Source organism: Pseudophryne corroboree, chromosome 2 (assembly GCF_028390025.1).
Source record: "Pseudophryne corroboree isolate aPseCor3 chromosome 2, aPseCor3.hap2, whole genome shotgun sequence".
NCBI lineage: Eukaryota > Metazoa > Chordata > Amphibia > Anura > Myobatrachidae > Pseudophryne > Pseudophryne corroboree.
Window position 1 is genome coordinate 865,353,062 of NC_086445.1, and position 21,759 is coordinate 865,374,820.

At 45.9% G+C, this 21,759-nt stretch overlaps 1 protein-coding gene across 2 annotated transcripts in view; it reads left to right on the forward strand.

Annotated features, from left to right (window-relative positions):
• NEK8 (NIMA related kinase 8) overlaps positions 1–21,759 on the forward strand; it is a 354,714-nt gene that overhangs the window by 180,909 nt on the left and 152,046 nt on the right. For both annotated transcript variants that reach the window (XM_063955890.1, XM_063955891.1), the window contains exons 7-8: positions 9,406–9,537; positions 18,751–18,956. In XM_063955890.1, coding sequence (XP_063811960.1) covers positions 9,406–9,537; positions 18,751–18,956 — 338 coding nt within the window. The remainder of the gene's footprint in view (positions 1–9,405; positions 9,538–18,750; positions 18,957–21,759) is intronic.

Here is a 21,759-nt window from a genome sequence, read left to right on the forward strand (position 1 = left end):
GGACTTGGTACCCGGAACTTTAAGAGATGCTCACAGAGGACCCGTGGCCTCTACCTCTAAGAAAGGACCTGCTCCAGCAGGGACCCTGTCTGTTCCAAGACTTACCGCGGCTGCGTTTGACGGCATGGCGGTTGAACGCCGGATCCTGAAGGAAAAAGGCATTCCAGATGAAGTCATCCCTACCCTGATCAAAGCCAGGAAGGATGTAACCGTACAGCATTATCACCGTATTTGGCGTAAATATGTTGCGTGGTGTGAGGCCAGGAAGGCCCCTACAGAGGAATTTCAACTGGGTCGTTTCCTGCATTTCCTGCAAACAGGACTGTCTATGGGCCTAAAATTAGGGTCCATTAAGGTTCAAATTTCGGCCCTGTCGATTTTCTTCCAGAAAGAACTGGCTTCAGTTCCTGAAGTTCAGACGTTTGTCAAGGGGGTACTGCATATACAGCCTCCTTTTGTGCCTCCAGTGGCACCTTGGGATCTCAATGTAGTTTTGGGGTTCCTAAAATCACATTGGTTTGAACCACTCACCACTGTGGACTTAAAATATCTCACATGGAAAGTGGTAATGCTGTTGGCCCTGGCTTCAGCCAGGCGTGTCTCAGAATTGGCGGCTTTATCCTATAAAAGCCCTTACCTAATTTTTCATACGGACAGGGCAGAATTGAGGACTCGTCCTCAATTTCTCCCTAAGGTGGTTTCAGCGTTTCACTTGAACCAGCCTATTGTGGTACCTGCGGCTACTAGGGACTTGGAGGACTCCAAGTTGCTGGACGTAGTCAGGGCCCTGAAAATATATGTTTCAAGGACGGCTGGAGTCAGTAAATCTGACTCGCTGTTTATCCTGTATGCACCCAACAAGCTGGGTGCTCCTGCTTCTAAGCAGACTATTGCTCGTTGGATTTGTAGTACAATTCAGCTTGCACATTCTGTGGCAGGCCTGCCACAGCCAAAATCTGTAAAAGCCCATTCCACAAGGAAGGTGGGCTCATCTTGGGCGGCTGCCCGAGGGGTCTCGGCTTTACAACTTTGCCGAGCAGCTACTTGGTCAGGGGCAAACACGTTTGCTAAATTCTACAAATTTGATACCCTGGCTGAGGAGGACCTGGAGTTCTCTCATTCGGTGCTGCAGAGTCATCCGCACTCTCCCGCCCGTTTGGGAGCTTTGGTATAATCCCCATGGTCCTTACGGAGTTCCCAGCATCCACTAGGACGTCAGAGAAAATAAGAATTTACTTACCGATAATTCTATTTCTCGTAGTCCGTAGTGGATGCTGGGCGCCCATCCCAAGTGCGGATTGTCTGCAATACTTGTACATAGTTATTGTTACAAAAATCGGGTTATTATTGTTGTGAGCCATCTTTTCAGAGGCTCCTCTGTTATCATGCTGTTAACTGGGTTCAGATCACAGGTTGTACGGTGTGATTGGTGTGGCTGGTATGAGTCTTACCCGGGATTCAAAATCCTTCCTTATTGTGTACGCTCGTCCGGGCACAGTATCCTAACTGAGGCTTGGAGGAGGGTCATAGGGGGAGGAGCCAGTGCACACCAGGTAGTCCTAAAGCTTTACTTTTGTGCCCAGTCTCCTGCAGAGCCGCTATTCCCCATGGTCCTTACGGAGTTCCCAGCATCCACTACGGACTACGAGAAATAGAATTATCGGTAAGTAAATTCTTATTTTTTTACATTGTCATTATGGGGTATTGTGTGTAGAATTTTGAGAAAAAAAATGAATTTATTCCATTTTGGAATAAGGCTTTAACATAACAAAATGTGGAAAAAGTGAAGCGCTGTGAATACTTTCCAGGATTCACTGTAAATGCAGAGATGTCAATGAGTTTCCCATAGAGGTCTTCTGTTACTGACTCTTTAATCCAGACAGTAGACATATTCCAGTTACATTGTGCATGAGCGACTCCTATACAGTATATGCTGATTAAGGGAATATCTTATCAGTCTGTGCATTCTGAATGTTGGTGCATAGAAAACTAATGCCAGAGATAATTTTTGATGCAAAGCAATTAGTGAAATTAACAGAAAAAATATTTTAAAGGCAACATATGTAATACAGGTTGAGTATCCCATATCCAAATATTCCGAAATACGGAATTTTTTGAGTGAGATTGTGAAACCTTTGTTTTCTGATGGCTCAATGTACACAGACTTTGTTATTAAAAGTATTAATAACTATAGCTATTAATAATATTGTATTAAATGACCTTCAGGCTGTGTGTATAAGCTGTATATGTAACATAAATGCATTCTGTTCTTAGACTCAAGTCCCATCCCCATGATATCTCATTATGGTATGCAATTATTCCAAAATACGGAAAAATCAGATATCCAAAATACTTCTGGTCCCAAGCATTTTGGATAAGGGATACTCAACCTGTATTTTCAATAAATGCCTGCCATTCCTTATGTTTACCTTCTGTCAATAATTTGCGAATGCTGATGATTATTTCAGAATTCCACGTCACGGAGGCTGGGTGTAAGGAGCAAGCTTTGTGTATCTCTACCTTCCTAGTGTTGTTCTTTCTCTGTGTACTTTGACCCTTACGTCAGTAAGCATGCAGAGGCTGTCATAAATACTTCACACACATATTACTGAGCTGTGATTCTCAGATCTGCAGTCATCATGGCATAAATTGCAAATCTTTGCAGACTGCTCAGTAATTTGGTAAAAACAAAGGATAACTTTTATGGCAATGAAATGTAATACAAGTTGAGTATCCCTTATCCAAAATGCTTGGAACCAGAGGTATTTTGGATATGGGATTTTTCCGTATTTTGGAATAATTGCATACCATAATGAGATATCATGGCAATGGGTCCTAAATCTAAGCACAGAATGCATTTATGTTTTATATGCACCTTATACACACAGCCTGAAGGTAATTTTAGCCAATATTTTTTATAACTTTGTGCATTAAACAAAGTGTGTCTACATTCACACAATTCATTTATGTTTTATATACACCTTATACACACAGCCTGAAGGTCATTTAATACAATATTTTTAATAACTGTGTGTATTAAACAAATTTTGTGTACACTGAGCCATCAGAAAACAAAAGTTTCACTATCTCACTCTCGCTCAAAAAAGTCCGTATTTCGGAATATTCCGTATTTCGGATATTTGGATATGGGATACTCAACCTGTATTTGCAAAAAGCATATTATAGATGTAATGGCTGATGCTAGAAGGCTCTGCCTACTGCACAAAGATATTATATTTATCTCTAATAACACCTTATCCAGACCTGGTGTCCCTAACTTCAGTAACTTTTGAACAGCCGCTATATCCAAGGAAGATGGAGCTACTGTAAAGGGCCCTACACACTAAAATACATTACCAGTGCGAAAGATTAACAATGTGGAAGATGAGCAATGTCCCTTGAACTTTCCAGAGCCCTGACAAACGAAATTGAGTGTACACACTAAAGGGCCCTACACACTGCACGATATGAACGTTCTCGTTCATTGATGAACGAGAACTCGTTCATATTGTGCAGTGTGTAGGCACCAACGATCAACGATGTGCGGCCCCGTGCTCGTTCATCGTTGGTGCCCCGTTGTTTATGCATGCAGGCCAATATGGACGAGATTGTCCATATTAGCATGCATTGCTATGGAGCCGGGTGACGGGGGAAGTGAACAAACTTCACTCCCCGTGTCATCTCCCCCCCGCCGCCGGGTTGCCCGTCTGCCATATCGGCAGTCGGGCAGTTTGGCGGCGGGTCACCCAGTCTGTAGCAATTTTTCAAACAATTTGAAAGACGAAAGATATCTTTGGAATTGGCACCTTTTTTTTACATATTTTAATATTTGGGATGCATTTCTGGGTGTGTGGGCAGGGCTGTAGAAGGGGGAGCCAATGAAGTTTTTTTTATCACCCACTGTCCCACCAATTTCCACTGTGCCACCAACTTAATAAAAAAAAGTCATTATAATGGGTTCAATGGGTGGTCGTACACTCGTAGCCTCCTAGGAGGCTGCATCTCCTATGGCGATGATGCATATCCGGCAGTGACGTTTCTGAACATCACCTCCGGTAATGACGCGGTAACGCAGGCAATGCAGGTACATAGCGTCACTTCCGGGGACGCCTTTCCGCCGGATGCTATTGGTTCTTTCTGTTACTGTGCATTTCCGGTTCCGCTGGTGACGCGGACCGGAAGTGATTTGCATATGTAATTCTCATTTAGTAGGGGTATAAAGAGAGTCCCCAGTACAATGAGCTTTATTCTCCTGAGGAAGCCCCAAGAGGGCGAAACGCGTAGAGATCATTGGACCTTTCCTAGCAGCCAGCTTTGATCCGTGATATCAGCTAAGCTAAGCTAATTTGTTTGTTTTGTTTTGTGTCTTTTTTGGATTTATTTATATGTTAATAAATTTTTCACTATCTTGTAATTGTGAGCAGTATCTGCATACCCACTCAAGACTGCAAATATTTTTGGTTATATCCCATAAATAGCCTGACACAGGAGGACGAAAAGTATTCATTTATATGCATATCTCTATCATTTATTTGGTACGCATGCCATTTATGTGAAAATAGTCCTAAACCTGTCAACCAAATTATTACACTATATGGCGATTATTTCTATTTCCCTGACTTCTAGATACTGATATTGACTTTGAAGCAGTGTATTGATACGCTATAGTACAAGCCACTATCAGGTACGCAATTTTATTATTGGCGGGTTGATCTTACATCCTGGAAAGAAATACTACACCATGGGCCAGTGGTTTCCAAACTTTTTTGAATCACGGCGCCCTAGAACATCAGAATTTTTTTCATGGCACCCCTAGGCCAAAAATTTCTTATTGAGAAATTTAGAAAGAAATATTACATTAAGTAGATCGCATTTATATGTCATCCTTAGGGTCAGTTGTGTGGTGAGGGACGAGATTTGCTTCTGTTTGGCCACATATTTTATGACTGGCAGCCACCAGCACTGGTTTTGCCTATTATATTGACCATGAATAATTTGAATTGGTCCTGGACCATCAACCCAGGGCACCCCTGCAAGTGTCCCCAGGCACCCCAGGGAGCCACGGCATACAGTTTGGGAACCTCTGCCATAGGCACTTGTTCCTCTCTCTTGTTCACACACACATATATATATATATATATATATATACACACACACACACAGACCAGAGTGCCCGGCTCTCCCATTAAGACCGCTTTACTGTGCCGAGTGCCTCCACAAATAATAGTCACATAAAGTCCAAAGGTGCGGCACTCCTAGCGGCTTGAATAAAGGACAACAGCAGGGCATGCGTGTAGACAATGTTTCAGTGCCTTTATTGTGGCAAAAAATAATATATATTGAAACCATTATAATAAAACATTTTATTACGTTGGTGGCACAGTGGAAATATAATTGGTGGGGCAGTAGGTGTAAAAAACTTCATTGGTGGGGCAGTGAACGAAGACGCTGAGCGGCTCCCGTCAGCAGCTCAGCTAGAACGAAGCCGCTGGCGGGGAGCTGAGCAATGTCACATTGTGTACATCGCTCATCGCTACTCCATACACACATGCCATGATGAGCGATGTCACAAGTGACATTGCTCACATTGAGCTGTGTGCACCGCCGACCTGCAATCGACGAGTGCGGGTGCGCGCATCGTTGATTGCTAGGACCATACACACTAGACGATGTGTACGATATATCGTTCACAATCGTTGGTATCAGCCATATTGGTCAGAGTAATCATCTAGTGTGTATGGCCCTTAAGAGATAGAGCTTCAATTCACTTCTTCCACTTGAGACCCTTCAGACTTTATGGGTGAGGTATACAAGAGCTACAATGTCTGGGTCGACAGTCATTAGGTCGACCCCATATGGTCAACATGCATTAGGTCGACCATTTGAACATGTCGACCTTTTCCAGTGTCAACCTTTCATAGGTTGACCTTTTGTCAGTGTCCACCTAATGCATGTCGACCATATGGGGTCAACCTATTGACTGACGACCTAGATTTTGTCGATCTATAGTCCGGATCCCAGACTTTGTAGCCATGCAGTGACTATTTTGGTCATGCAATAGTTATTGGCTATACAAGTCATTTAAACGTACTTAGGGGGTTATTCAGGTTACTTAGCAAACAAAAAATGCACACTAATGGGCAAAACCATGTTACACTGCAGGTGGGGGAGATATAACATTTGCAGAGAGAGATAAGGCCCGTACACACTGGCCGATATATCGGCCGTTCTCTTGAACGGTGTGTACGTTCACAGACGTATCGCGTCGGCCCCGCAGCACAGCCGACGGCCAATATATCTACCGATATATTGGCGCGTCGCTGTGTGTGTACAGGGCGGTTGGCTGACCGCCCTTACACATGCTGCGGCGGCCGGCGGTGATTGACAGCTGAACTGGGCGGGCGTGTGTACACACCCGCCCAGTTCATGATGTCAGTCCCCGATGGATCGGGCAGTGTGTATGCTCAACACACTGCCCGATCCGTCCATAGATATATCTACCGATCAATTGATCGGCAGATATATCTTCCAGTGTGTAACCACCTTTAGATGTGGGTGGGTAATATTGTTTCTGTGCATGATAAATACTGGCTGATTTATTTTTACATTTTTAGATTTCAGTGTGAACATACCCCACCCAAATCTAACTCTCTCTGCACGTTATATCTGCCCCCCCCTGCAGTGCAACATGGTTTTGCCCATTAGTGTGCTTTTTTTGGTTGCTAACTAACCTGAATAAAGCCCTTAGTTAGTCTTAATTCAGGGGTGGCCAGACTTTGATGATCAACTTTTAAATCTGAAAATCTCTCCTAGGCAAGTAATTTGCGTGGACTATACACACACATTTTGTGTCTGCCCCCCCTCCTTCCGCAGAAAAAACACAAACATATTGTCCCTCACAGGAGACAAAAAACAAAACAATTGTCCCCAACAGAAAAAAAACATTGTTCCCCACAAAGAAAATTAAATATTCATCAAATTGTCCCATCCCCCCACATGAAGACTGACCTGACTGTCAGAGAGGGGAGTTCCCAGTCCCTCAGCCGAGTCCAGCAACAGCAGCTTAATTGATTTCAGAGCATAATGTGTACCAGTGGGCCAGACAGCAAGCAGCTGCTGCCATTCCCACCAGTCTTTATTTGTCCAGAGTCTCGGGATCAGCCGCACTGTGCCACCCTAAACGGTTATGACCCCCTTCATCTGGCTCTCCTGCTGCAGCTGCCACCGGCGAAATGGAAGTGATAGCCTCAGCCCATAGGAATCAGCCTGATTCCTGTAAGCTATGGTGTCACTGTGGCAGCCTACAATAACAGGCGGCCCTCCAATCCCTCATCTGTGGCCCTCAGCTCCTTATGTCTTTGTTGTCATGACTTGTTTGTTATAGTTTTTTACAGACTGTTTGTAAGGCCTACTGACATGTTTGCACAGAAACGTCTCATTCATTGATTAAATGTATTTACTTATCTTGCTACTGTGACTAAATATAATGTGAGGTCCATTTGAAGGTTAGAGGGCCGTGCTATGCGGCCTCCAAAGTGCATCAGGTTGCCTATCGCTGAGCCCGTTCATATCAGGTTTTTTCCTAAATGCTGTTCTATGGATCCCTACTCCTACATGCTGTGCTATGGTTCCCTACTCTAAGTTCCCTCATATTAGGCCTGATTTGGACACAAAGTGACTTTTTGGCATGGAACCAGATTTTCTACCTTGTGCCAATGTGAGAATCTGTGTGGCTTCAATCGGGAAGCCGCAATGCAGCTGATTTTACACACACTGCCGCAATTGTCGTCCTTAGTATCAGCAATAGCACCAGTTCCATGCTAGGTGTAAGAGATCTGCCAGACAGGCTTCCCTGTACGCACAGAGCTTTAGCTACACGCCCCTGACACTTCCACAAGTCACTGTGTTGCTGCCCAGTTTCAGCCCACTGCATGCAAAGCGAGATCCGGAAGTGATCAACCCAACTGAGAATCAGGCCCACTCTGTGTATTGGACGTTGTAAGTGATCCTATACTCAAACAATAGGTGCTTTGTTCTTTTCTAAGAAAGCATACCTCCTAACTGTACTGCTTCCTGCGGCATAGTCACACTCTCCCACCCGTGGGCAACAGCGGGTGAATAGACACATGCGCACGGCATCTACGAAGAATGGTCCAGATTTATCAAGTCTTGGAGAGTGATAATTTGCACGGTGATAAAGTACCAACCAACCAGCTCCTAACTGTCATGTTACAGGCTGTGTTTGAAAATGACAGGAGCTGATTGGTTGGTACCTTATCACCGTGTAATTTATCGCTCTCCAAGGCTTGATAAATCTGGGCCAATATATGGAGAGCCTCTGGGGACTGGCCCCAGAGTGATAAATTGGGGAATGTTGTGAGGCTACGCCCCCTCCCCATGAGGTCACGCCCCCCTTTCGACCCCAATTTCTAATGCACAGAGTTTGGGAGGTATGAAGAAATCCATAGCTTTGTCCTGGGTGTTGTCTAGTTCCTGCAAAGTAAAAGGTAGAAAAGTAGTTGTTAGATGAATTTGTACTTCATATAAAGTACGTACATACACATACGGGTCAAGGGCGATTTGTGGCATTTGGGGAACAATTAGGTGCCAGAAGTCCTAACACTACCTCACAAATACAATACACCACCCTGCCTGCAAATACAATAATATCCAGTGCTAACTGATGCAATGTATTGTGTTTATAACTTTGTTATAATGATAACCTTTACATGATGAGAACAGACATGTCTTGCATTTCCCTCATCTTAGTCTCTGTATTTGACTATTACATAAGCATAGCTATTTATGTCTCTCTATTATTGTATTTGCAATTCAAATATGTTGTGTTTCGGTGTTATGTAACTGCCTTATTGATTATTTGTGCCACCATCTAGTGATGTGTGCGATCTCTTATGGTCATTAGGTCGACAGTCACTAGGTCGACCACTATTGATCGACATGCACTAGGTCGACATGGTCATTTGGTCGACACGAATAAGGTCGACATGGAAAAAGGTCGACATGAGTTTTTCACTTTTTTTTAACTTTTTCATACTTTACAATCCACGTGGACTACAATTTGGAACGGTAATCTGTGCCAAGCGCAGCAAGGCATCTTGCCCGAAGCGTGGCGAGCAAAGCGAGCCACGGTGCACTAATTGGGGATTCCCGTCACTTTACGAAGAAAATGACACACAAAAAGTTAAAAACAAACAAACCATGTTGACCTTTTTCCATGTCGACCTTGTTCATGTCGACCTAATGACCATGTCGACATAGTCACCCTGGCAACCTAGTGCATGTCGACCAATAGTGGGCAACCTAATGACTGTCGACCTAAATCTTGTCGACCCAATGACCCATACCCGTGTGCGATGACACTGTTTATGTTGTGTATTCCTGCAGGTGGTGGGAACCCCGTGTTACATCTCTCCTGAACTGTGTGAAGGAAAACCCTATAATCAGAAAAGTGACATTTGGGCACTGGGCTGTGTCCTCTACGAGCTCACAACCTTGAAAAGGGCATTTGAAGCTGCAGTAAGGACATTCTTTGCTATTGTTACATAACTTACTTCAGTGTGCATTAGTGTCATTTTTCATTTAGTTTATAGAGGTCTGGAGGTGGCAAAACAATTGTCTTCAATTGCAAGAGGCTCTGAGTGTCTCCGTGGCCTTTAGTCGGACAGTTTTTTTTTTTTTTTGGGGGGGGGGGAGCAAAAGTGGCTCCGTAGTGTAGTGTGTGGCCCCAAATTACTATTCTGCCCAGTAAAACGTAATAGGGTTAAGAATGTAAACATGTTGGTCATGTGTGCATGGTGATCTGCCCAGCAGAATAGCATGGCTCCTATCAATCTGGTACTTTGACATTACCACTTATGTAAAGGATCTGTGCAATTTGGCTTTCCCCATATGTGTGTGGCCAGATTGGCTACAGATCTAGCAGTTATGACTTCAAAGCTGGGCACACCACGTCCAATCTTCCGGGGATCCAACTCCTGACCAGTATGTTGGCACACACCTACTGGAGACCTAGGTTGCAGGTCTGGAGTAGCTTCCGATCTGTGCGTAAATGCCTGTCCAGTTTTGCTGCAGACGTTCGATCTGCATCTGCTGAGACCATCGCTGAAAGGATTGTGTCACCGTACACACTCTTCCAATCATTAGCAGACAGGCTGCCACTCAAATCAGGAGAATTGGACAAACCAGTCTCAGGAGCAAATGCACTTCTATATTGGTCGGGTGATTGGCGATCTGGTCTCCTGATTTTTCAGCCGGTTTAAAAATCTTTTGACACAACCCGGCGACCAGGATTGGATGAAACCAGAGGCTGTGTGAGCGTACGCCCTCTACCAATGTAACATCAGCTGGTAGGTCAGATTGGATGAGAATTTGGTCATGTGTATACCCAGCTTTAGTTGAAGAAGAATATTGGCAGTGGTGTTAACCCTTACTGACAGGAAGTGCAAGGCGCATGTATAAATGTTTCCTCCAGTAAATAAATTAACATCTTTTAGTTCCTGGAATATTAAATGTTCATAATACCTTATGTAGGGCAGAATGCTTATTAGGCGCAAGGTCTTTCAATGCTTCATGGCCTGGATGAACAGCTGCTACAATCATTATTACACTCCAATGGGCATATAAGAGAGGACGCTGAGAGAGAACAACGCAATCTGTATCTTGTTATTAACCAGTTTTTAGAAATTCTGCCATAAATCATATAACAAAGAAAAGCTAACATCATTTATTCCGACCTATGAATATACAGTACCCACACCTAACACAACTTGGAGAATTACCAGCATGCCTTGTGCACAAATTCTTACCAAATACTGTTGGTCAATTTAAAACTGATTATAAGGCCAAGCAGTGATTACAATTTTAGATGGTGCATATAGTCTTGTTTGCTGTAGACTGTGAGTATAGTCATCTATTGTTCAACCTCACCAACACTTGTCATATTTTGCACGGGACTCGAAACCAAGTCACTCTGTATAAGGGTTGGCTGGTGGTATCATGTTCGCGTGGACAATGTAACCAAGCAACGCTGTGACGTCTTGTGGTTTTTTTTTTTTTTTTAAATACAGTAAAATGTTTTATTTTTAAAAATTGTCTCAGTAACAGACATATCTACTGCCTGAGAATTTATCCCCTTGAGTCAATAGTTTAAGGCGAATATCTGTCATTCAGCTGGGGGAAGAGCTGGTTTACTGACAGCGACATATTATACATAGACACATAGCCACATGTGATGTTATTTTCACTGTAATCAAGTATACAAGGCAGTTAACCTTTTCTGTTTTTTTTTATTCTAGTCTGTGACACAGACCAGTGTTGGGAGCATGTGTGTATTTTATTGTGCCAATTTGGTCATTTTGATCACCTTCCAATGTACTGTGTGATGTAACAGGACTGTACAAATCTGTATGCGTGCTGCATTCTAATCCTGCTTGTGCAGTTTGGCTTTATCACTGTTATGGACTTGCTTACCAGTCTGGCAGTTGTGCTAAAATCACAGTTTACAATGTGTTGGCAGGAAAATCACAATAGCAACGTGACATATGAGGAATACACACGATAACCCGGCACTCAGAATACAGACAGCGGCACCCCGGTGATTTAAATCCCAACACTTACTAATTAAGTTAGCTAACCCTGATCCCTAACCCCCCTAACTCTATCCCACCTTACCCTCAGCCTGACCCTACCCCCCAACCCCCTCACAGTCTAAGCCTAACCCTCCCCAGTGGTGCCTAACCCTCCCCGGGGGAATACTTACCTTTTAACAGCGGCCGGGATCCCGACAGCAGGATGATGACAGTATGTCGGCAGCGGGGCGAGCGCTAGAAAGCCCCTTCCAGGCTTGCTGCACTCGCCACGCAGTGGGCACTGTGCTTGCTACGCTCGCCACAGGATGTATTCTTTCTCTATGGGTGTCATGAACACCCACATAGAGAGAAAAGCCTGTGATGCCGTATTTCAGCGCCTGTCGGGATTCTGGCATCGGCAATGTGACTGGCAGGATCCTGACAGGCGGTATGTCTAACCCCCTCCACCCGCAGTCTAATTCTAACCCTCCTACTCCCGCAGTCTAACCCTCTCCCTGCAGCCTAAACCTAACCTCCCCCCTTGCGGCTTACCTCTCTAGAGTCCCGGGATTCCAAACGCTAGGATCCTGACAGCATCCCACATATGTAACTCATACCCCTTTTCCACCTAAGAAGCATGGGTCGCAGCCGGGAGTCTGACACGGGTGCTACCCGGCTGCGCCCCGTGCTCAGCCCCCTTTCCCACTGCACTCACCAACCCGGCATATTGCCGGGTTGGTGACGCTACTGGCGACGAGGCAGGGGATCACATGATCTCCCAGCGCCGCCCTTCCGTACACTGTGAACGGGAGCCGTGTCGCATCGACGCGGCTTCCGTTTACACTGCACAGCTTACCGGGTTGAACTCATGTTCAACCCGGTAAGCTACCCGGGTAGGATTCCCGGATCACTTGATCAGTGTTTTTGCAGAGGGACCCTTTTCCACTAGCAAAAAACACTGGTAAATGCACGCCCCGTTGCATTTACCCGTGTTTTTTTAGCTAGTGGAAAAGGGGTATTTGTTGTTAACTGGTAATATATTTCTTTGGCATTTCTGTTACTGGCAATAGGAATATATTGAATATACCACTTAGAAAATTAGACACTGAAACAAAAGCTTTCCACAGACATGGCTGATCTCAGGAATTGCTCCGCATCCGCCCCATCTGTATGTATGATCCATAGAAGCTCAGTCTGTATATTAGGACCACCGCTGTCTACAGCTACCTGGGAAAACACAGAAAAATAAACAGAGAAATTATATGAATAGAGGGATCAGCTCCACAGGCAGGTGTCGTGGTTCATTATACAGTGTCTCCAATCTATGGATAGGAAGTAGTTAGCGTTGCATGTACCAACCAGTCAGATTCATAGTACATGAAAGCTAACACCTAGTTGCTGTGGGCAGCACCATATTTCTCTGACGTCCTAGTGGATGCTGGGACTCCGTAAGGACCATGGGGATATAGCGGCTCCGCAGGAGACAGGGCACAAAATAAAAGCTTAAGGATCAGGTGGTGTGCACTGGCTCCTCCCCCTATGACCCTCCTCCAAGCCTCAGTTAGATTTTTGTGCCCGGCCGAGAAGGGTGCAATCTAGGTGGCTCTCCTGAGCTGCTTAGAATAAAAGTTTAGTTAGGTTTTTTTATTTTCAGTGAGTCCTGCTGGCAACAGGCTCACTGCATCGTGGGACTAAGGGGAGAAGAAACGGACTCACCTGAGTGCAGAGTGGATCGGGTTTCTTAGGCTACTGGACACTAGCTCCAGAGGGACGATCACAGGTTCAGCCTGGATGTGTCACCGGAGCCGCGCCGCCGTCCCCCTTACAGAGCCAGAAGAGACGAAGAGGTCCGGTGAAATCGGCGGCAGAAGACATCCTGTCTTCAGACTAAGGTAGCGCACAGCACCGCAGCTGTGCGCCATTGCTCTCAGCACACTTCACACTCCGGTCACTGAGGGTGCAGGGCGCTGGGGGGGGAGCGCCCTGAGACGCAATATAACAGAATACCTTAGGTGGCAAAACAGAATACATCACATATAGCTCCTGGGCTATATGGATGTATTTTAATCCCCTGCCATTTTACACAAAAAAGCGGGAGATAAGGACGTCGTGAAGGGGCGGAGCCTATCTCCTCAGCACACAAGCGCCATTTTCCCTCACAGCTCCGCTGGAAGGACGGCTCCCTGACTCTCCCCTGCAGTCCTGCTTCAGAATCAGGGTAAAAAAGAGAAGGGGGGGCATTGTTGGCAGCAAATAACAATAATTAACAGCAGCTATAAGGGAATAACACTTATATAAGGTTATCCCTGTATATATATATATAGCGCTGGGTGTGTGCTGGCAGACTCTCCCTCTGTCTCTCCAAAGGGCTAAGTGGGGTCCTGTCCTCTATCAGAGCATTCCCGGTGTGTGTGTGCTGTGTGTCGGTACGCGTGTGTCGACATGTATGAGGAGGAAAATTATGTGGAGGCGGAGCAGTTGCCTGCGTTGGTGATGTCACCCCCTAGGGAGTCGACACCTGACTGGATGATTGTATTTAAACAATTAAGTGATAATGTCAGCAATTTGCAAAAAACTGTTGACGACATGAGACAGCCGGCAAATCAGTTAGTGCCTGTCCAGGCGTCTCAGACACCGTCAGGGGCGCTAAAACGCCCGTTACCTCAGTGGGTCGACACAGACCCTGACACAGATACTGAGTCTAGTGTCGACGGTGACGAGACAAACGTAATGTCCAGTAGGGCCACACGTTACATGATCACGGCAATGAAAGAGGCATTGAACCTTTCTGACACTACAAGTACCACAAAGAAGGGTATTATGTGGGGTGAGAAAAAACTACCAATATTTTTTCCTGAGTCAGAGGAAATAAATGAGGTGTGTGAAAAAGCGTGGGTTTCTCCCGATAAAAAACAGCTAATTTCTAAAAAATTATTAGCATTATATCCTTTCCCGCCAGGGGTTAGGGCGCGTTGGGAAACACCCCCTAGGGTAGATAAGGCGCTCACACGTTTATCTAAACAAGTAGCGTTACCGTCTCCTGATACGGCTACCCTCAAAGAACCAGCTGATAGAAGGCTGGAAAATATCCTAAAAAGTATATACACACATACTGGTGTTATACTGCGACCAGCAATCGCCTCAGCCTGGATGTGCAGTGCTGGAGTCGCATGGTCGGATTCCCTGACTGAGAATATTGATACCCTGGATAGGGACAATATTTTGTTAACTATAGAACATTTAAAGGATGCATTATTATATATGCGTGATGCACAGAGGGATATTTGCACCCTGGCATCAAGAGTAAGTGCTATGTCCATCTCTGCCAGAAGAGCGTTGTGGACGCGACAGTGGTCAGGGGATGCGGATTCCAAACGGCACATGGAAGTATTGCCGTATAAAGGGGAGGAGTTATTTGGGGCTGGTCTATCGGACCTGGTGGCCACGGCAACGGCTGGAAAATCCACCTTTTTACCCCAGGTCACTCCACATCAGCAGAAAAAGACACCGTCTTTTCAATCTCAGTCCTTTCGTTCCCATAAGTACAAGCGAGCAAAAGGCCACTCCTTTCTGCCCCGGGGCAGAGGAAGAGGAAAAAGACTGCACCATGCAGCCGCTTCCCAAGAGCAGAAGCCCTCCCCTGCTTCTGCCAAGTCTTCAGCATGACGCTGGGGCTTTACAAGCAGACTCAGATATGGTGGGGGCCCGTCTCAAAAATTTCAACGCGCAGTGGGCTCACTCGCAAGTGGATCCCTGGATTCTACAGGTAGTATCGCAGGGGTACAAACTGGAATTCGAGGCGTTTCCCCCTCATCGTTTCCTGAAGTCTGCTTTACCAAAGTCTCCCTCCGACAGGGAGGCAGTTCTAGAAGCCATTCACAAGCTGTATTCCCAGCAGGTGATAATCAAGGTACCCCTCCTGCAACAAGGAAAGGGGTATTATTCCACGCTGTTTGTGGTACCGAAGCCGGACGGCTCGGTGAGACCAATTTTAAATCTGAAATCCTTGAACACTTACATAAAAAGGTTCAAATTCAAGATGGAGTCACTCAGAGCAGTGATAGCGAACCTGGAAGAAGGGGACTATATGGTGTCTCTGGACATCAAAGATGCTTATCTCCACGTCCCGATATACCCTTCTCACCAAGGGTACCTCAGGTTTGTAGTACTAAACTGTCATTATCAGTTTCAGACGCTGCCGTTTGGATTGTCCACGGCACCTCGGGTCTTTACCAAGGTAATGGCCGAAATGATGATTCTTCTACGAAGAAAAGGCATTTCAATTATCCCTTACTTGGACGATCTCCTGATAAGGGCAAGATCCAGGGAACAGTTAGAAGTCGGAGTAGCACTATCTCAGGTAGTGTTACGTCAGCACGGGTGGATTCTAAATATTCCAAAATCGCAGCTGATTCCAACGACACGTCTACTGTTCCTAGGAATGATTCTGGACACAGTCCAGAAGAAGGTGTTTCTCCCGGAGGAGAAGGCCAGGGAGTTATCCGAGCTAGTCAGGAACCTCCTAAAACCAGGACAGGTCTCAGTGCATCAGTGCACGAGGGTCCTGGGGAAAATGGTGGCTTCTTACGAAGCGATTCCATTCGGAAGATTCCATGCAAGAACATTTCAGTGGGATCTACTGGACAAATGGTCCGGATCGCATCTGCAGATGCATCAGCGGATAACCCTGTCGCCAAGGACAAGGGTGTCTCTCCTGTGGTGGCTGCAGAGTGCTCATCTACTAGAGGGCCGCAGATTTGGCATTCAGGATTGGATCCTGGTAACCACGGATGCCAGCCTGAGAGGCTGGGGAGCAGTCACACAGGGAAGGAATTTCCAGGGCCTGTGGTCAAGCTTGGAAACGTCTCTTCATATAAACATTCTGGAACTAAGGGCCATTTACAATGCCCTAAGTCAAGCAAAACCTCTGCTTCAGGGTCAGGCGGTGTTGATCCAATCGGACAACATCATGTCAGTCGCAGACAGGGCGGCACGAGAAGCAGGAGGGCAATGGCAGAAGCTGCAAGGATTCTTCGCTGGGCGGAAAATCATGTGATAGCACTGTCAGCAGTATTCATTCCGGGAGTGGACAACTGGGAAGCAGACTTCCTCAGCAGACACGACCTTCACCCGGGAGAGTGGGGACTTCACCCAGAAGTCTTCCACCTGATTGTAAACCGTTGGGAAAAACCAAAGGTGGACATGATGGCGTCACGTCTAAACAAAAAACTGGACAGATATTGCGCCAGGTCAAGGGACCCTCAGGCAATAGCAGTGGACGCTCTGGTAACACCGTGGGTGTACCAGTCAGTGTATGTGTTCCCTCCTCTGCCTCTCATACCAAAAGTACTGAGAATCATAAGAAGGAGAGGAGTAAGAACTATACTCGTGGTTCCGGATTGGCCAAGACGGACTTGGTACCCGGAACTTCAAGAGATGCTCACGGACGAACCGTGGCCTCTACCTCTAAGAAAGGACCTGCTACTGCAGGGGCCTTGTCTGTTCCAAGACTTACCGCGGCTGCGTTTGACGGCATGGCGGTTGAACGCCGGATCCTGAGGGAAAAAGGCATTCCAGAAGAAGTCATCCCTACTCTGGTCAAAGCCAGGAAGGACGTAACCGCAAAACATTATCACCGCATTTGGCGTAAATATGTTGCGTGGTGTGAGGCCAAGAAGGCCCCTACAGAGGAATTTCAACTGGGTCGTTTCCTTCATTTCCTGCAAACAGGACTGTCTATGGGCCTAAAATTAGGGTCCATTAAGGTTCAAATTTCGGCCCTGTCGATTTTCTTCCAGAAAGAACTGGCTTCAGTACCTGAAGTTCAGACATTTGTAAAAGGGGTGCTGCACATACAGCCTCCTTTTGTGCCTCCAGTGGCACCTTGGGATCTCAATGTGGTGTTGAGTTTTCTAAAGTCACATTGGTTTGAACCACTTTCCACTGTGGACTTAAAATATCTCACATGGAAGGTGTCGATGCTGTTAGCCTTGGCTTCAGCCAGGCGTGTGTCAGAATTGGCGGCTTTATCATATAAAAGCCCTTACTTGATATTTCATTCTGACAGGGCGGAATTGAGGACTCGTCCTCAATTTCTACCTAAGGTGGTTTCGGCATTTCACATGAACCAACCTATTGTGGTACCTGCGGCTACCAGGGACTTAGAGGACTCTAAGTTGCTTGACGTTGTCAGGGCCTTGAAAATATATGTTTCCAGGACGGCTGGAGTCAGAAAATCTGACTCGCTGTTTATCCTGTATGCACCCAACAAGCTGGGTGCTCCTGCTTCTAAGCAGACGATTGCTCGTTGGATTTGTAGTACAATTCAGCTTGCACATTCTGTGGCAGGATTACCACAGCCAAAATCAGTAAAAGCCCATTCCACAAGGAAGGTGGGCTCATCTTGGGCGGCTGCCCGAGGGGTCTCGGCTTTACAACTTTGCCGAGCAGCTACTTGGTCAGGGGCAAACACGTTTGCTAAATTCTACAAATTTGATACCCTGGCTGAGGAGGACCTGGAGTTCTCTCATTCGGTGCTGCAGAGTCATCCGCACTCTCCCGCCCGTTTGGGAGCTTTGGTATAATCCCCATGGTCCTTACGGAGTCCCAGCATCCACTAGGACGTCAGAGAAAATAAGATTTTACTTACCGATAAATCTATTTCTCGTAGTCCGTAGTGGATGCTGGGCGCCCATCCCAAGTGCGGATTGTCTGCAATACTTGTATATAGTTATTGTTACAAAAATTCGGGTTATTATTGTTGTGAGCCATCTTTTCAGAGGCTCCTTTGCGTTTATCATACTGTTAACTGGGTTCAGATCACAAGTTGTACGGTGTGATTGGTGTGGCTGGTATGAGTCTTACCCGGGATTCAATATCCTTCCTTATTATGTACGCTCGTCCGGGCACAGTATCCTAACTGAGGCTTGGAGGAGGGTCATAGGGGGAGGAGCCAGTGCACACCACCTGATCCTTAAGCTTTTATTTTGTGCCCTGTCTCCTGCGGAGCCGCTATATCCCCATGGTCCTTACGGAGTCCCAGCATCCACTACGGACTACGAGAAATAGATTTATCGGTAAGTAAAATCTTATTTTTTCCTTTACATCAGTTTTTATAAATGTGCACCATTGTATGTATTTAATGCTTTCACTCTATGTGTAGAATTTGCCAGCATTAGTGCTGAAGATCATGAGTGGGACATTTACCCCAATATCAGACCGCTACAGTCCTGAACTACGACATCTCATACTTGAAATGCTCAATCTGGACCCTTCCAAGAGACCACAGTTGAATGAGATCATGGCTCATCCTATCTGTATACCTGCACTACTCAACTTGTACAGTGACATCGGCAGCATCAAAATGAGGTCAGTATAATCTAATTCAGACAAGCCTTTAAAGGCCTATTAATAATGTATTATATTCTGGGTACTCATAATGCAAAATACAATGACTTTCATTTGTTTATATAGGTGCTTATGACATACTTGCCTACCTGACCCTCTCCATGAGGGAGAAAATGCTCTGTTCGTGGACTTTCCTGGTAATGTATGATTGCCATCACCTGTGGTGAAACGCCTTTCTTATCAATTAACTAGCTCACCACAGGTGATGGCAATCATACATTACCAGGAAAGTCCAGGAACAGAGCATTTTCTCCCTCATGGAGAGGGTCACGTAGGCAAGTATGGCTTATGAGCAGTAGCCCATAACTACTGATCAGTAATTAGCTCTCATCTATCAACAGGTTAGACAATGAAACTAAACAGCAGATTAATTACTATGTTCTACTGCACATTTGCAATTATGTTAGTAAATCACAGCTGAGATTATCTGGCCATTTAGTCCATTTCAAAGTGCTGATTATTGCAGGATGTCCCAGTGCTCATTGAACTTAATATTATTGTAAGAGGGTATACATTGGTGGGTGTGCCTAATGTCACATAAATATGAAGTTAAAAAGACATATACACCCAGCATGTTCCGATTTCCTGCAATATTGTACATATTTCCAGCACTTCTCCCATTTCGATGATTAATGTAATTTTTTTTTAATTCATGAGAAGTCTACACAATGCCGCCATCTTCTGTCCAGCTCATTTCTGGAAGAATTCAGGGCTAAATTAAGTTTGACTGTTACACTTAAGATGTATTCTCACATATTCTCTTTGTCCCTGAACAATACCAGTTCAAGAAATTCTGATTATAGATATCAATTTTTATATACACTATATGGACAAAATTATTTGGCCACACCTGTTAATTTCTCCTTCGTCCTAGAGGATGCTGGGGACTCCAAAAGGACGATGGGGTATAGACTGGATCCGCAGGAGACATGGGCACTTTAAGACTTTAAATGGGCGTGAACTGGCTCCTCCCTCTATGCCCCTCTCCAGACCTCAGTTAGATTCTGTACCCAGAGAGACTGGACACATACTAGGGGAGCTCTACAGAGTTTCTCTAAAAAATACTTTTTGTTAGGTTTATTATTTTCAGGGAGCACTGCTGGCAACAGGTTCCCTGTTTCGTGGGACTGAGGGGAGAGAAGCAGACCTACTTAACTGATAGGCTCTGCTTCTTAGGCTACTGGACACCATTAGCTCCAGAGGGTCTGATCACTTGGTATAGCCTAGCTGCTTGTTCCCAGAGCCGCGCCGCCGTCTCCCTCACAGAGCCTGAAGAGAGAAGCCGGGTGAGTAACCGAAGCAAAGAAGACTTCAGTTTCGGAGGTACCGCGCAGCGGTCGCGCTGTGCGCCATTGCTCCCACACACCAACGGCACTAGTCGGGTGCAGGTCGCAGGGGGGGGGGCACCCTGGGCAGTAATAAGACCTCAATCTACTTGGCAAAAGTACATACAGTGCAGGGGCACTGTATACTACCCCCGCCAGTTTAAAAAAATAGCGGGACATAAGCGCGCCATTACGGGGGCGGGGCTTGGTCCTCCCAGCTCTAATCAGCGCCATTTTATCTCCACAGTGAAGCTGCATGAGACGCTGGCCCTGACCTTCTCCACTTCTGTGACAAGTAACAGGGTGCTAAACGGGGGGGGGCACAGCAAAATTGGTGTTGATTATTATCATTAAAAGTGCTGTCAGGTCGGGGGCATTATATATATATATGTGCTTTCAGACTGGGATAGGCGCTGGGTGTGGGCTGGCAAACTCCCTCTGTGTCTCTCTAATAGGCCTTTTTGTGGGTCTGTCCCCTATAGCCCGGTGTGATAGTGGTGTCGGTACGAGTGTGTCGACATGTCTGAGGCTGAAGGTTCTTCCCAGGAGGAGGTTGGAGTAGAGACAGAACAGTGTGAGGGAGTGAATCTGTCGGCACCGCCGACTGCTGTTTGGGTAAATATGTTGAGTGCCTTGAATGCAAATGTGGCTTCATTAAATAAGAGATTGGATAAATCTGAGGCTCAAAACCAAACATGGAGACAATCCATGGAAGATGCTTTATCCCAAACGCAGGCTCCCTCAGGGTCGCAGAAACGGCCGTTTACCCAAATAGCAGACACTGATACCGACACAGATTCGGATTCCAGTGTTGACTATGGTGATGCCAGGTTGAATCCTAAACTGGCTAAGAGCATTCAGTACATGATTGTGGCAATAAAAGAAGTGTTGCATATCTCGGAAGACCCTGCTGTTCCTGAGACAAGGGTCTGTATGTTTAAGGGAAAGAAAGCTCCGGTAACGTTTCCTCCCTCTCATGAACTGAACACTCTTTTTGAAAAGGCTTGGGAAGTTCCTGACAAAAAGTTGCTGATTCCCAAGAGAATTATTATGGCATACCCTTTTTCCTCTGACGATAGGAAAAGGTGGGAGTCGACCCCCAATGTGGACAAGGCTCTAGCACGGCTGTCCAAAAAGGTGGCGATTCTGTCCCCTGACACGGCGGCCCTAAAAGATCCTGCGGATAGTAAGCAGGAAACTACTTTGAAATCTATTTATGTCACTACGGGTACACTGCTCAGACCTGCAGTGGCATCAGCATGGGTGAGTAGTGCAATTGAGAAGTAGGCAGATAACTTCTCATCTGACTTGGACACCCTGGACAGGGATAGCGTTCTTTTGACCCTGGGTCATATCAGGGACGCTGCAGTCTATCTAAGGGAGGCTGCGAGAGATATTGGACTCTTGGGATCAAGGGCCAATGCCATGGCAATCTCGGC